Source organism: Paramormyrops kingsleyae, chromosome 6 (assembly GCF_048594095.1).
Source record: "Paramormyrops kingsleyae isolate MSU_618 chromosome 6, PKINGS_0.4, whole genome shotgun sequence".
Classification (NCBI taxonomy): domain Eukaryota; kingdom Metazoa; phylum Chordata; class Actinopteri; order Osteoglossiformes; family Mormyridae; genus Paramormyrops; species Paramormyrops kingsleyae.
The window spans coordinates 33042570-33057713 of record NC_132802.1 but is presented as its reverse complement, the minus strand read 5'-3'; the positions used below and the strand labels follow the sequence as shown (position 1 = coordinate 33057713).

Genomic DNA, 15144 nt, shown 5'->3' with positions numbered 1-15144 from the left:
TTTTGATTGCTTAAGGTATACTCAAGGGTTTGTTACTTGCACACATCAAAGTCAAACGAAAATCAGAATGATGTTTTTTCTCATACGGTCCTTTTTTGAAGGCCATAAAGGTAATGAATGGGCCATATTTTCAGTAGCTGTTACACCAAAGCGGATTAGTCGCATTCCCTAACGGGTGCTGTATTTCCCACTTCCCACAGCTCGCTTTATTGCACCCTGCATGTAAAAAATAACAGATACTTGCTCCTTGTTAAATCAGAAAAAAAACACTTATAGGAAAGGGGTGGAACTTTCCTGGTACCAAACACAACTTTGTTGTTTTAGGACCCCTGATTTCAGACCTGGGGAAGATAATTGTAAGGCAGACCTGAGGAAGCAATTAAAAGGCCCATAAAATCTGTGTGAGATCTTCTGTATGTTTGGTGTGCTTCTACAAAACTGCACGCCGTGACTTCTGGACATTCGCCATCCCCCCACGCCATGGCAGTCTGTTATTGACACCCTCAGACCCGTGGATTCTTTTGGAATTAGAGGTTGTATTTCTTTCAGGTGTGGAGTTTATGTACAGGCGGGCTGTAAATTTCTGAGAAGTGAGCTCTTGAGGCCTCGGGATAGCAATACCATTGAGATACATGACAGTGCTCTGTTATCCCCTATCCATCATTGTAAACCACTGTAGTCAGTCTATAGTCAGGGGTAAAGTACGCTTTAAAGTGAGTTTTTGTTTTTGCAAACCATGTCCACTATATTTATGCAAATATAGTGCAAATATAATATACACCGATCAGCAATAACATTAAAACCACCCGCCTAATATTATGTAGGTCCCCCCCACCATGCAGCCAGAACAGGTCTCACCCCTCGAGGCATGAACTCCACAAGACCTCTGAAGGTGTCCTGCGGTATGTGGCACTAAGACATTAGCAGCAGATCCTTGAAGTCCTGTAAGTTGTGAGGTGTGGCTGCCATGGATCGGATTTGTTTGTCCAGCACATCCCACAGATGCTTGATTGGACTCAAATGTGGGGAATTTGGAGGCCAAGTCAACACCTTTTTTTCCATGTTCCTCAAACTATTCCAACAGTGTGGCAGTGCACATTATCCTGGTGAAAGAGGCCACTGTCATCAGGGAATACCATTGTTATGAAAGGGTTTACGTGGTCTGGAACAATGTTTAGGTAGGTGGTATGTCAGCAGGACCCAAGGTTTCCCAGCAGAACATTGCTCAGAGCATCACACTGCTTCTGTCTACTTGCTTTCTTCCGATAGTGCATCCTGGTGTTATCTCTTCCCCATGTAAATGATACCCACATGTAACAGATAATGTAACTCATCAGGATCAGGCCACCTTCTTGCATTGCTCCATGATTCAATTCTGATGCTCACGTGTGCCCACTGTAGGCACTGTCAGGTAAACAAGGGTCAGCATGGGCATTCTGATTGGTCTGTGGCTATCCAGCCCCATATGCAGCAAGCTTTGCAACTGTGTGTCATAGCCAGCATTAACTTTTTCAGCAATTTGTGCTTCAGTAGCTCTCCTGTGGGATCAAACCAAATGGACTAGCCTTCACTCCTCACATTCATCAGTGAGCTTTGGGCACCCATGACTCATTTCCGGTTCACTGGTTAGCCTTCCTTAGAGTACTTTTGGTAGTACTGACCACTTCATATTGGGAGCAGCCCCTGAGACCTGCCATTTTGAAGATGCTCTGACAGTGGGAGTGTCAGGTGGGAGTGGTCATACTGTTTTGGCTCATCAGTGTATCTCATATCACTTGCTATTTTGGTTATTTTCATTACCATAGGCATGTGCCCATAGCTCTTTGAATTTGCCACTGTCATCATTACCCTTTGGCTAGGTCAGTCATAGTGAGAGTGCTCCTGCTACCATTCTGGCAGCATTTTTTCCTGTATTCTCTGATCCGTCCTCAGTCAACAGCCTGCGTGAGGATTGGCGGAACCGCAGTGGCAACCGTGAGCAGAGGAGGAAAGCCCAGGCGGGGGTCGGGGGACCAACCAACACTGATGATCTCACCACGGAGGCTCTGTTGGCAGTGCCCACTGTGCTGTACCAGCAGCCTACAACAACAGGTACATGGGGTGCTGCACATGTTGGGCGGCCTGTTGGTTCTCTGTTGCACAGATTCACTGACATATAAGTTATAATGCTATCCAAAAATATTTTCATGTGGGAGCGATCCAGATTCGGTACCAGTTTATGTCCTTTGCCACCATGCTTGCTGATATTTTAACTGTATATAGTTAGGCTATAGTTCTTGGCAAGTTTCAGTGTCCCCATATAAACTCTTGTTTGTTCTTGACGACATGGTCACTGATTCCATTGTTTTTGCACTAGTATCTTTCCCCCTTGAACTGACAAATAGATTCATAACCAAATATGAATAGTTCTTAATTCCAGTGGCATGAAAATATGCCATTGTTTATAGGACAAGACAATCGTTTTCTCTTTGAGTCTCACATCGCCGACCAGATGCTGTGAACTGCAGCTCTGTCCATGCTTCCCAAGCAGTAGGGGGCCTGGACACCCCTTTCTTTGATTTTCCATGACGATCACAGAGTGTAAGAGTGTGGGGGCACATCCTACAGCCAGATGCAAGGGGGGTGCTCCTCAGTACCGAATGCCCTCATCTCTGACATTAGAGTTTGCACAGAGGTCACCAATGTAGACATTCAGATAGCAAATCTGGCCCTCCCCCAGCTTCCTAGTTAGCCACTACTCCGTTTTTATTGATCTTCTTTGAGCCGTTTTGAGTTATTGTAGACTCAGAAGTCAAGTTCCCTTCTTCTTACTTCAGTCATGGTGTTGCACATTTTACTGGTTTCCTCATAAATTTAGGCCCCTCAGCAGCTGTAGTCTGTCAAGAGAAATATATCATCTCATCACACACTAACATGCTTATTTTAAACACATTTTTATGATAAGATAAACAGGCCCAGCCTCTTTCCCAAAACTAGATACAGTTATCTCATCCTTAATTTATTAAATAAATGGACAGATCATAATATTAGCCCTTCTGAGCCTGTTGAATACCTTGAAAATTGTTGTAATCTTATAAAGATTAAATTTTAAAGACATTATCAAGGTGTAAGAGCTTCTATAAAAATGCAGATGAACTCAGATGTTGTTCCTCACACAAAGTGAACAGGGTGCAACTACCCATTGGGAAGTGAGTTTAAAATTGAATGCTTTCTCCTTCATTATGGTATTTCTAAACGCCGGTGAACAGAAGTCCCAGAATCTGCAGATGAGGGCAACAGGAGAGAGAGTGTGCCAGTGGAGAAGAAAAAGAGGAAGAAGGATCGTTTGAAGGCTGATAAGGAAAAGGGAGTGCAGAAGACCACACGGGAGAAAGAAGAGCCAGAGATGTCGAGTAAAACCAGGACAGGGAAGACTGTCCCCACACAGCCTGTCACCGGTATGACAAACTTACTATGTTATCTGTGTACGTGAAGTCTTCTTTTGAAATATGAGCAAAGAGAAAAAAAAGACCAAGGATTGGAGGTACAGTAGGAAGTGGAATAAATCAAAAGTTTTATAGCTGAAGGACACAAAACACGGACAGATAAAAATTGAGCAATCCCTTGTTGTGCCTTAGGGGCAGAAATGTCTTCCCGTTCAGGAAAGAAGAGCATGGTTCAGTCTTGAGGAAGACATTCTCTGTAGATAACATCAGTCGGGCTGTCACTGTGAGCTTACATGCACGCACACGCATGCACACACATCTTTAGGGATGAGTGTGCTGTGAATGCACTGCCTCACCCGCACTGGGGGTATGAAAGCCTATGAAATCGCAGACATGTCACCCTTCCCAGTGTCACCCTCCATGACTGCCTGCTGGCCCGTTCTGCCTTGTCCAAGCTAACCCACTTATCTACTCATTCCCAATCTCACCATGGTTGAAGCGTCATCGGACCGGAAGGCATTTGTGTGCGACAGTACCGATGCCGCCGATGTGGTTCTGCTGGTGGATGGATCATGGAGCATCGGTCGCACCAATTTCAAGAGGGTGCGGGAATTTCTGGAGGCCTTGGTCACTCCCTTCCACATCGGCAGCGACGGAGTCCAGATCGGTGAGCTGCCTCTTGTGCTTCATGTTGGGATGGTTAATGTCAAGCCCCATTTACTCTTCTGGAAAAACAGATTTCATTTTTGTGTGTCTGTAGCTTAAGCTAGCCATGCATTATACATTTTTAACGTATAATGCATTATACGTTTTAAGTGAAGAACCTCCCAACATGAAGCAGAGTATGTTTAAAAGCATATAATGCACGGCATGGAGTGCATTAACCCACACGGTTACCACATATGTAGCTCACAATTAGGAATTGCTTATGTAGCATAGAGCTATATTACCTTTCAACCAACTGTCTACTATCTTACCCCCCTTTTTTCATTGCAAAAAGCAATGAAACTGGCCTTCTTTGGACTAGGGTCTCTTTCCACTTTGGAGTATCTGAAGCATGAGCAGTTGTGGGTTTGATTACAAGCTCAACTTTCTTCTGAAACTCGTCTACTCTTGTTCTGAGAAATGAAGGCTATTCCACGTGAGAAATTGGCAGGAAACTAAAGATCTCATACAATGCTGTGTACTACTGCCTTCAGAGAGCAGCACACACTGGTTCTAACCACAACAGAATGAAGAGAGGGAGACCCCGGTGCACAACTGAATGAGAAGACAAATATATTAGAGTCTGTAGTTTGAGAAACAGATGCTTCATAGGTCTTCAGCAGGCAATTTTACTAAATAGTACCTGCAAAAGACCAATCTAAACATCAACATCATAAACATCATCCAGGATGCTAGCCTGCTATGCAGAATGGCAAAGAAAAAGCTGTATCTCAGAATGGCCAATAAAAAGAAAAGACTGAGATGGGCAAATGAACACAGACACTGGCCAGATGAAGATTGGAAAAAAGTGTTATGGATAGACAAATATAAGATATAAGCTTGAGGTGACTATGGTATAGTATGGTATGGTATAGTAACTATAAGTGTTCTAAAAGCATGACTACAAAGGTAGAGAAATGTAAATATATATTCAGCCATAGTTTTGTAATTTAGCTTTATGTATCTCCTGCTTTCAGCTGCATTATTTATAAAAACTTATTTTATTGTTTACCAATTATTGTAATTGGACTACCATCCCAGAATGTTTAGGCACGTTAAACAGGACTGTAAAGTTTAATTGGATTACAAGTGCATTACATCAGTAAATCATATTTGTATTTATTCACTAACCGCTGGTCCAGGCCCTCAGCCTTAAGCCACAATAAACAGTTTTATGTAAGGGCTCACAGCAACATGTTACTGGAAAGAGTTACTATTATCATATACATTATTATGAACATTATTAAGAAAATCAGAAATGATCAAGGAGGTGGTGATGTTGCTTGTCTGCCCCCCCGGCAGCCCTGACCCAGTATAGTGGAGATCCCCGCACGGAGTGGCACCTCAGCAACTTTACCAGCAGTGAGCAGATCTTGGAGGCCATCAGGAGCTTCAGATACAAGGGAGGGAACACTTTCACAGGTATGCAAGTAGTGTGCTCAGTTATTCCGAAGCCCATTTGTGGTCAGGTGTTAAACGGCTCTTTGGGCAGTATGCACCTGAACAATAATTATGACCTGTGATGAACTGGCATGCAGTACCGGTCCTAGCTGGTGTGGCGCCCCTTGTCTGAGGCAGAGTGAAACTGGCTGGCAAGTCGGCGCCCCCTCAGAATGTGGTTACCTAGGCGGCCACCTATGTTGCCTTTAGGATTGACCAGCCCTGACAGGGGTAGTATTAAAACCCAGCCAATAATAGCACCTAAGCCACATTATAACTTTATAAACACAAACTAAACAGCAAGAGAAATAACACCTGGCTAGCATTGATACACAAAAACCTCATTCAATGAGCACTACTCTCATATGATAATGCTGTTTCTTATACATGTAAGACTAATAAATAATGAAAATGCAAAGGCTTAAAACTAGGGATGTAACGATACCAAAAACTCACAGCACGATAATATCACCATAAAAGGTTTACAATACGATAGTTATCACAATATTTAAAAAGAAAAAACCTGTTTTAATAATTAATAATCAACATGTTTATTTATATCAAATTAGTTTTTTTACATAAAGTGCTTCTGCTTTTTTTCGTTGGTGAAATATCGGACTTTGACCTTAAGCATTTGCCAGAACTTAACAGTAATTGTCCTTTGCAATGAATGACTGAAAAATGCATGTAATTATAAACCAAAAACAAGCAGTCAGTAGTTCCTTTATAAAATATTAATTATTACTGCAGCAGCTGGATCTTTTAATCAAAACACAATTTGTAATCCGAAGTAGTGTTTTCTGCCATTTTTTCGCCAGGTCTGCTTTCACCACATGAAATATAGGCAACGGCCATACATACTAACACACTAAATAATGCGTGAAAACAGTGCACATGTTCATTGGGAGTGGTGGGGGAAAAGAAAATGACACCTCAAAATTTAGAACAGCAACCTTTAGTAAATATTAATTGTAGAACATGAAGAATCATGAATACATTTATATACATTTACATTTAAATGGAAAAAAGGTAAATTTATAAAGTATGAATTAAAATATTGTTTGTTTTGGGTTCTGGGTCCAGTGGTTATTCCTAGTTAATCCTAAGTCTAAATCTAGTTATATCCTAGTTCAGTTTTGCTAATTTTTGACACTGCACAGATCATATAAAATATTTATTTTGAATTTATAATCACATAATAAGTCATTTAAATTCTGTATCCAGTATCTTTAGCACCTATTTTAAATCAGTAACCTCCCCCCACATATCAAACTCAAGCTTAACAATATCTAAGGGTTAATATACCGTTCAATTCAGGCATAACAATGTCCAAAGGTTAATATACAGTTCAATTTAGTCCATCATATCTTAACTGCATACATTGTAAGAAATTCAAAGTTTTCTCTACTTATCTTTCACAGTTGCTCCATGGGTCTATCTTGCCACCCTGCTATAAATTCCATTGGGTGGGTCCCGCTTCGGCAAAGTACAGTAAAACCTTGGATTGCGAGCATAATTCATTCCATTATTTTCCCATTAGAAATAATGGAAACACACTGTGTGTTTTGCAAGAAGTGTAAAGCTGACAATGTGCTTAGTGTTGTGCAAATCTGGGCCAATGATTTGCTAACTGAGTGTAAAGTTATGCCAAATGTGGGAGACTTTTTCTTTTAGTGTGTAAGCAATCAGAAAAAAACTGTAATGGCCGGTTCCTGTAGCATTTGTCTATATTGCCTGTGCCACAGACTGGCCCTTCTGGCAAGCTGTCCAGTTTGCTCCTCTGCCATGTGCCCTCTGCTGTCTGGGATGGACCCCAGGCTCACCAGGACCCTGTACTGGATATTCAGAATCACAAACTTTTATTGTCCCAGAGGAAATTGTTTTCATGAGTGGTTATGAAAGACAATTGGATAGATGTATAAAACCACAAAGCCAACGCAAAGCTTTGAATTCTTGAAATTTTGCTGACATGAATATTTTGTTGAATTGAATATACTGAATCACTGATAACATTCATCTCGTTACATTTACAATTTTTCTGAATTGCTAAAACACATTTCCTAAAATCTACTCTCCTGTTCCATAAACAATAAGCACAAACCCTAAAATTCAGGCTACACTCACAAAACCTTTGACTCATCTAGAAAAATCAAACAATATTCTCAAAACAATATTATCTTTTCTCAACAGCAAACATTGCTTTCAGATCACGCATCAAACCAGTAAGCTAAATAAACACTACTGAGCAGTCATTACACACTACAGCAAAAAACTGAAAACACTACCAGTCAAAACTGTTGCTGGCATATAGAGAAACGTTTACTGTGGACATGGTCTTTTGCACGTTCAGCTGCAATATTGGAAACATAAGAACATAAGAACATAAGAACTATAGAAACGAGAGGAGGCCATTCAGCCCATCAAGCTCGCTTGGGGAGAACTTAACTACAGTTTTTCTCGATTGCTTAAACACACTTCTTGAAACTATGCCTCGTATTCTCAAAACAGTAAACACAAATCCATAACGTCTCACCCAATTTCCCAAACATCGTATTTTCAGGTCAAAATGAAGCTCTACACTCAAAACCATTCACTGTTGCTGAAAAACCAAACTTTGCCCACAGACATCACACACAAGGCCTCAAAAACACACACACTACAACATAGTCTTACACATTGGTGCAATAAATTAAAAACAATATTGCCAAAACTGGCAAGTTATGTTGCTTGTGGTTCTTCCCCTCAAAAATCTTTTCACATGATGAACACAAAAGACGCAACCAATGTATATACAGTGACACATTTTTATTCATGTACTATACAGTACAACACACACCAAAAACATTATTCCACCTCAGCATCCTGTCTTTTGTCTGGGTCAGGCCAGAGAATCTCATCCACATCACAGGCTATATTGGCCCTAGCCAGGCAGCGGGGGTAAAATCCTCATGCATGCCTGATCCACCCCTGGCATGCATCTACTGATATGTCTAGGCAGGCTTCTTCCATGGCCTGGAGGAGGTGAACACGGACATAAGGTTCTGTCGTACACTTTCCACCGCCATGCCGAAAATAACTCCTCTATCGGGTTTAGAAAGGGAGAGTATGCAGGCAGAAAGATGTTAGAAAACCTTGGGTTATTGGTAAACCAGTCATGAACCAGAGCAGCGCGATGGAAGCTGACGATATCCAGCCTCACTACAACAACGTAGCGAGGCTGCTCTGGCTGTGCTGGTTCCCTGTAGTCCAGCTGGAACATATGTTGTCTTAGACCATCAAGAAAAGCAAGGAGAAGCATAGTGTTATAGGGTCCTAGAATGGCATGGCGGTGGAGTCCCCCTCATTGGCTGATGGCTGCGCACATAGTGACATTCCCTCCACGCTGACTAGGGACATGTACAATAGCCAGATGGCCAATTATGTTCCTCCACCTCCTCCTCCCTGATGTCCTGGACCTCCTTCTACTCCTGTTCCTCGACCTCCTCCTTTGCATCTCTTTGGATCCATTGTTTCAAACCTGAATGAGCTGACTTTGGCCCTTTTATCTATCCATCAAAGTTTCTGATTGGTGTGTGATAAATTTTGACTCCTAGTGTTTCCACTTGGTTAATTGTGTGCTAACTGAGCTTAAACTCTGCTGACTTAAGTTAACATTATTGAATGCTAGTGCTTTCAATTTCTGTGTAGAGTTTTGCAGTAACAGTTCACCAAATTTGACTCATGTGTTAAAGCAGGGGAATAGTGTTTATAGTTCAGGGAAATGGGTGTGCTTTTTGAAAAATAGCATTATGGTTTTGAAATTTTAGTTCAAAAGATTGGTTATAGTGTTTTAGCAATCGAGAAAAACTGTAATAGCTCAGAGTTGTTAAAATCTTATCTAGCTCTGATTTAAAAGAACCCAAGGATTCAGCTTGCACTACATTATCAGGAAGACTATTCCATACTCTGACTACACGCTGTGTAAAGAAGTGCTTCCTTAAATCCAGTTTGAAGTGTTCTCCCGCTAATTTCCACCTATGGCCACGAGTTCTTGTATTTGAACTAATGCTGAAGTAACTATTCGGTTGAACAGCATCCAAACCTGTTAGAATCTTATAGACCTGGATCATGTCCCCCCTCAGTCTCCTTTGCTTGAGGCTGAACAGATTTAGCTCAAATAACCTTTCCTCGTATGACATTCCTCTAAGACCAGGAATCATTCTTGTGGCCCTACGCTGCACCTTTTCTAAGGCCGCTATGTCCTTTTTAAGATATGGTGACCAAACCTGTACACAATATTCTAGGTGAGGTCTCACCAAGGAATTGTATAATCTTAGCATTACCTCCCTTGACTTAAACTCTACACACCTGGAGATATACCCCAACATCCTATTGGCCTTTTTTATTGCTTCCCCGCAATGAGACATGGAAGCATCAACATACACACCAAGGTCTTTCTCATAATCAGCTACCTTTATTTCAGTAGGTCCCATAAAATACCTGTACTTTATATTTCTGCTCCCTACATGGAGTACCTTACATTTGTCTATGTTAAATTCCGTCTACCAGGTGTCAGCCCAGTCACTAATTAAATTAAGATCCCGCTGTAGCTGCTGAGCTGCTAGTTCTGCTACACCACCCACCTTGGTGTCATCTGCAAATTTCACCAGTTTACTGTATATATTGGTGTCTATATCATTTATGTAAATTAGGAACAATAGTGGTCCTAAAATTGAACCCTGCGGTACCCCACTATGAACACAGGCCCACTGTGACATTGAGCCTCTTATAACTACTCGCTGCTTCCTATCCGTTAACCAGTTATCAATCCAGGTCGCTACAGTTCCTAAAATACCTGTCGCTTTGAGTTTAAGTGAGAGCCTCTTGTGGGGAACAACATCAAAAGCCTTTTGGAAATCTAAGTAGATGACATCATAGGCCTTCTTATCAACTTCCTGAGTAGCTTCCTCAAAAAACTCCAACAGATTTGTTAAACAGGTGCTACCTCTCCTAAATCCATGCTGGCTATCCCTCAAAATGTTGAGTCCAGGTAATCTACCATTTTCTCTTTGATTATAGCCTCCAAAACTTTACCAGTTATACAAGTTAGACTGATTGGCCTATAGTTTGACAACCATGAGACTATAGTAAAAAAAGTTGACCATTATATTTGTATACAATTGTACTACACTGATATGTAATGTCTGCAGTATACAGTACTCCAAAAAGGTTACTGTAATGGACAAAACAAAAAATCAAAATGAAAGGCACATTACAGTAAAATGTTGTGCAACTGCCAAGCCAGAGTCAAGGAAAAAATATTCAATCTGCATCACTATGTTTACAGTTTTTTACAATTGCTAAAGCACAATTTTGACAACAAGGCTCATTGTTGCAAATCATTTAACACAATTTACAAAACACCTCACATATCCTGCAAAATGAAGAACTACAACCAAAACTACATATAGAATGATCAAAATCAAGCTACTGCACTAAATGGCACACACGTCAGTCATATCACCAGATTTTTGTCTAACCAACTACACACTGTTGAGCATAATGAAAAGCACTCTCATCTTTAGTATGCTCTGCCACAATACTAAAATAGTTCAAATTGTAGAAAATGCAAAGAAATATTTGCAGATACACACACATGCATTTATTTTTTTATTTTTCACCAAACAAGTCAGTGCAACATATTCACAGCAGATATATTTACATTGGAGCGAACAAATATGCTTAGAAAAAACAGTAAACTGAAAAAGAAAATGTGCAGAAGAAATATATAGCAAAAAAAAAAAAAGGCAAGAAAAATAATTAGGCAGCATCTTGCCTCTCAGCTGGGTCTGGCCACAATGCCTCGTCCACATCACAGGCAATATCTTCCCTTGCCAGACATCAAGGGAAGAAGCACCTTGAGTGCCTTATCCATCCCTGAATCGCACCCACATTAATTTCATCACATGCCTCTTCCATAGCCTGCACAAGGGGCATGCGCACATAGGGCTGCCGGTCGTATACCTTCCACCGCCATGCCGAAAAGAACTCTTCTATGGGGTTCAGAAATGGTGAGAGGTATTGCATGACAAACAGTGGGTGGTCAGCAAACCAATTTTGGACTGGGGCTGCATGATGGAAGCTCACGTTGTCCCATACTACAACATACCGGGTTCTTGCATGGTCTGCATCATTCATACGCTCTGGTGGAATAAGAATGTTATGGAGTCTGTCCAGAAATGTTAGAATATGGCCTGTGTTGTATGGTCCAAGGTTGGCATGACGGTGGAGGACACTATGCATATTGGAGATGGCAGCGCACATTGTGATGTTCCCACCACGTTGGCCAGGAACATCTATAATGGCTCTGTGGCCAATGACGTTTCTTCCCCTTCTTCTGGTCTTTGCTAGGTTGAAACCAGCCTCATCTATGAAGATGAACTCATGTGGGATTGCATGAGCATCCATTTCCAGTACTCCCTGAAAACAAAGAACAAAAATCAGTCAATATGGTCTTATCCAGTACACTGGGAAACAATGTTGCGTGTAATGTGCTGCAGTCAATATTGTACTTACATCCACATATGCTCGTCTGAGCGCTTTGTTTGTTTGAGAGTTTCTCTCAAAAGGCACCTTATACAATTGTTTCAGGCTGATTTGGTTTTGCTTGAGAATGAGAGCCAATGTGGACAGACTGACTCGTTGAATGTTGTGGAATATGGTGTTGTCTTAGATGATGTGGCTTTGAATTTCTCTTAATCTGATCTCATTATTCTCCAAGACCAAGTTTATAATGGCAGCTTCCTGTACCCCGGTGAACATTTGGCCCCTTCCTCCACCATGGTTGCGTCTCTCAGTCCTTTACAAAAACAAAAATATAGGGCTTGGACAACGCAGCCTAAAGATTTAAACTGGACAGGAAACTTGTACAGTTAGTATATGACATCAGCCATTCATGAACTACACAGGTGTCACCCAACTGATACACTATGACATGGGGTGTACTACACAGTGTGAAAGAAATTTTGGTTGCATACCTGTGCTCCAGTTTAAATGTCCGGATGACAGAGGTGACAGTGAAGCGGCTCAAGTTGGGCTGCACTCTACGTCCAGCCTCTTGCATTGTCAGCCCATGGTTGATGACATGATCAACTAAGGTTGCTCTGATTTCATTTGACAGTTGTTGTCATCTTCGCCCATGACCTCCTCTACCAGCTCTACTCCTACCTCTCACTCTTCCTCCCCCTCTCATCCTCATCCTCACCCTCCCTCTTCCTTTTCCTCTCTCTTCCTCTCATCTTCCATTGTTCTTGGAAAAAAGGTGCTCACCTGTGGTCTTTTTATAGTGCTTACTTCCTGATTGAAGTGGTACCAATTAACCATTGAGGTGTTTGGCCAGGTGGCACATATATTGGCCAATTAGCTCATGTTCTGTCCTTTTGAATGGCAGTTTGTTGTAATGGCAGACATGTGACTTTATGTCAGATTGTTGTGTCTTATGCAGAGAACCGTGTTCAGTGCATTTAAAAAGTGCCATTTTGAATTGCAAAATGTGTGTAAAGCAGGAAATGTGTTTAGAGTTTTGGAGACTTGAGAAGAGGTTTTGCTCTCTGTGTGTCAATTTGAATAATTGTGCTATGCATGTCATTTTAGTGTGTTAGCAATTGTGAAAAACTAACTAAAAAAACTAAATTGTGTCTAACTAGGTGAGCACTGTATAAAGTTTTGCCAAACGAGTGATTGATTCAATATATGAATCAAGAATATAATATGGATGGTTACACGTTCCGTAAAGACCGTATAGGTAAGAAGGGAGGTAGTGTTGCAGTATATGTAAAGGAAAACTTGCAGGCAAGGGAGCTTACTGATATAAGTAAAACTACGGAAGCTATATGGGTAAAATTAGATGCTAAAAACTCAAATAGCCTAATTGTCGATGTTTGTTACAGAGCACCTAATGTAGCTGCTGAGGAAAGCAGATTGTTATACAGTGATATTAGGATTATGAGCAATAAAAATTATGTGGTAGTTATGGGTGATTTTAATCTACCGGGTATGCAGTGGGACATTGTCACTGGCTCTTCTGAAAATGAACTGGAGATGGTGGAATTAGTACAGGATTGTTTTTTTACTCAGTTTTTTAACACCCCTACCAGGGGAGATGCCATTCTTGATCTTGTTTTCTCTAATAACCAGGACAGGATTAGTAAATTAGACGTTTTAGAACCACTTGACAGTTGCGATCATAACATGGTTAAATTTGAGGTTAAGTTCAGTGCCCGAAGAGCAAAGTCCAAATCAAAAATATGTTAGGATGGCTAGCTTCAATTGTATGAGATTAAAACTAGAAACTATGAACTGGATGGAGTTAAATAACAAAACTGTTGAAGAGGCATGGGAATTTTTTAAAAGCACATTATTGCAAGTGCAAGAGGACTTCATACCTGTTTCCAGCAAGAATAAATCTAGGAAATTACAACCTAGGTGGTTTACTAGGGAAATAAAGTAAGGAGGAAAAGGGCTTTGTTCCAGAAATGGAAAATAACTGATGATGACAGAATAAAGCAAGAGTATCTAAATCTACAGTACAGGCTGAGTTAAAAAATGACATTAGACGAGCTAAAAGGAATGTTGAAAGGAAGATTGCATTGGAGGCTAAGGATGACGTTAAAAGTTCCTTCCAGTATTTTAACTCTAAAAGAGTTCTAAAAGCTGAAATTACTAATCTGCAGGATAGTAAGGGTCTTATAATTGAAAACGACATTGATATAGTAAATGAGTTCAATGATAGTTTTGCACGGGTATTCACTGTTGAGGACACTAGTAACTTACCAGTTCTTATTACTAATCCAGCATCGTCTATAACTAATATATATATAACTGAAGCTGATGTTTTGCAAAGCCTAGCTAAGCTCAAAATAAATAAATCACAGGGCCCTGATGGTATCTTACCTATAGTGTTAAAAGAGATGAGGGATATTATTTGCCGACCCTTAACTTTACTGTTTCAAAAATCCTTATCTGAAGGTGTGGTACCTTCTGATTGGAAGCATGCCAACATAACGCACATTTTCAAAAAAGAGGATAGAAGTAATTTGTCAAACTATAGGCCAATCAGTCTAACTTGTATAACTGGTAAAGTTATGGAGGCTATATTCAAAGAGAAAATGGTAGATTACCTGGACTCAAATAACATTTTGAGGGATAGCCAGCATGGATTTAGGAGAGGTAGATCCTGTTTAACAAATCTGTTGGAGTTTTTTGAGGAAGCTACTCAGGAAGTTGATGATAAGAAGGCCTATGATGTCATCTACTTAGATTTCCAAAAGGCTTTTGATGTTGTCCCCCACAAGAGGCTCTTACTTAAACTCAAAGCGACAGGTATTTTACGAACTGTAGCAACCTGGATTGATAACTGGTTAACAGATAGGAAGCAGCGAGTAGTTATGAGGCACAATGTCACAGTGGGCCTGCGTTCATAGTGGGGTACCGCAGGGTTCAATTTTAGGACCACTATTGTTCCTAATTTACATAAATGATATAGACACCAATATATACAGTAAACTGGTGAAATTTGCAGATGACACCAAGGTGG

General features: G+C 40.7%; 1 protein-coding gene across 3 annotated transcripts in view; it reads left to right on the top strand.

Annotated features, from left to right (window-relative positions):
• The window catches only part of LOC111835174 (collagen alpha-1(XX) chain), a 60833-nt gene that overhangs the window by 6691 nt on the left and 38998 nt on the right, over positions 1 to 15144 (top strand). For all 3 annotated transcript variants that reach the window (XM_072713089.1, XM_072713088.1, XM_072713090.1), the window contains exons 5-8: positions 1933 to 2091; positions 3249 to 3437; positions 3925 to 4092; positions 5433 to 5552. In XM_072713089.1, coding sequence (XP_072569190.1) covers positions 1933 to 2091; positions 3249 to 3437; positions 3925 to 4092; positions 5433 to 5552 — 636 coding nt within the window. The remainder of the gene's footprint in view (positions 1 to 1932; positions 2092 to 3248; positions 3438 to 3924; positions 4093 to 5432; positions 5553 to 15144) is intronic.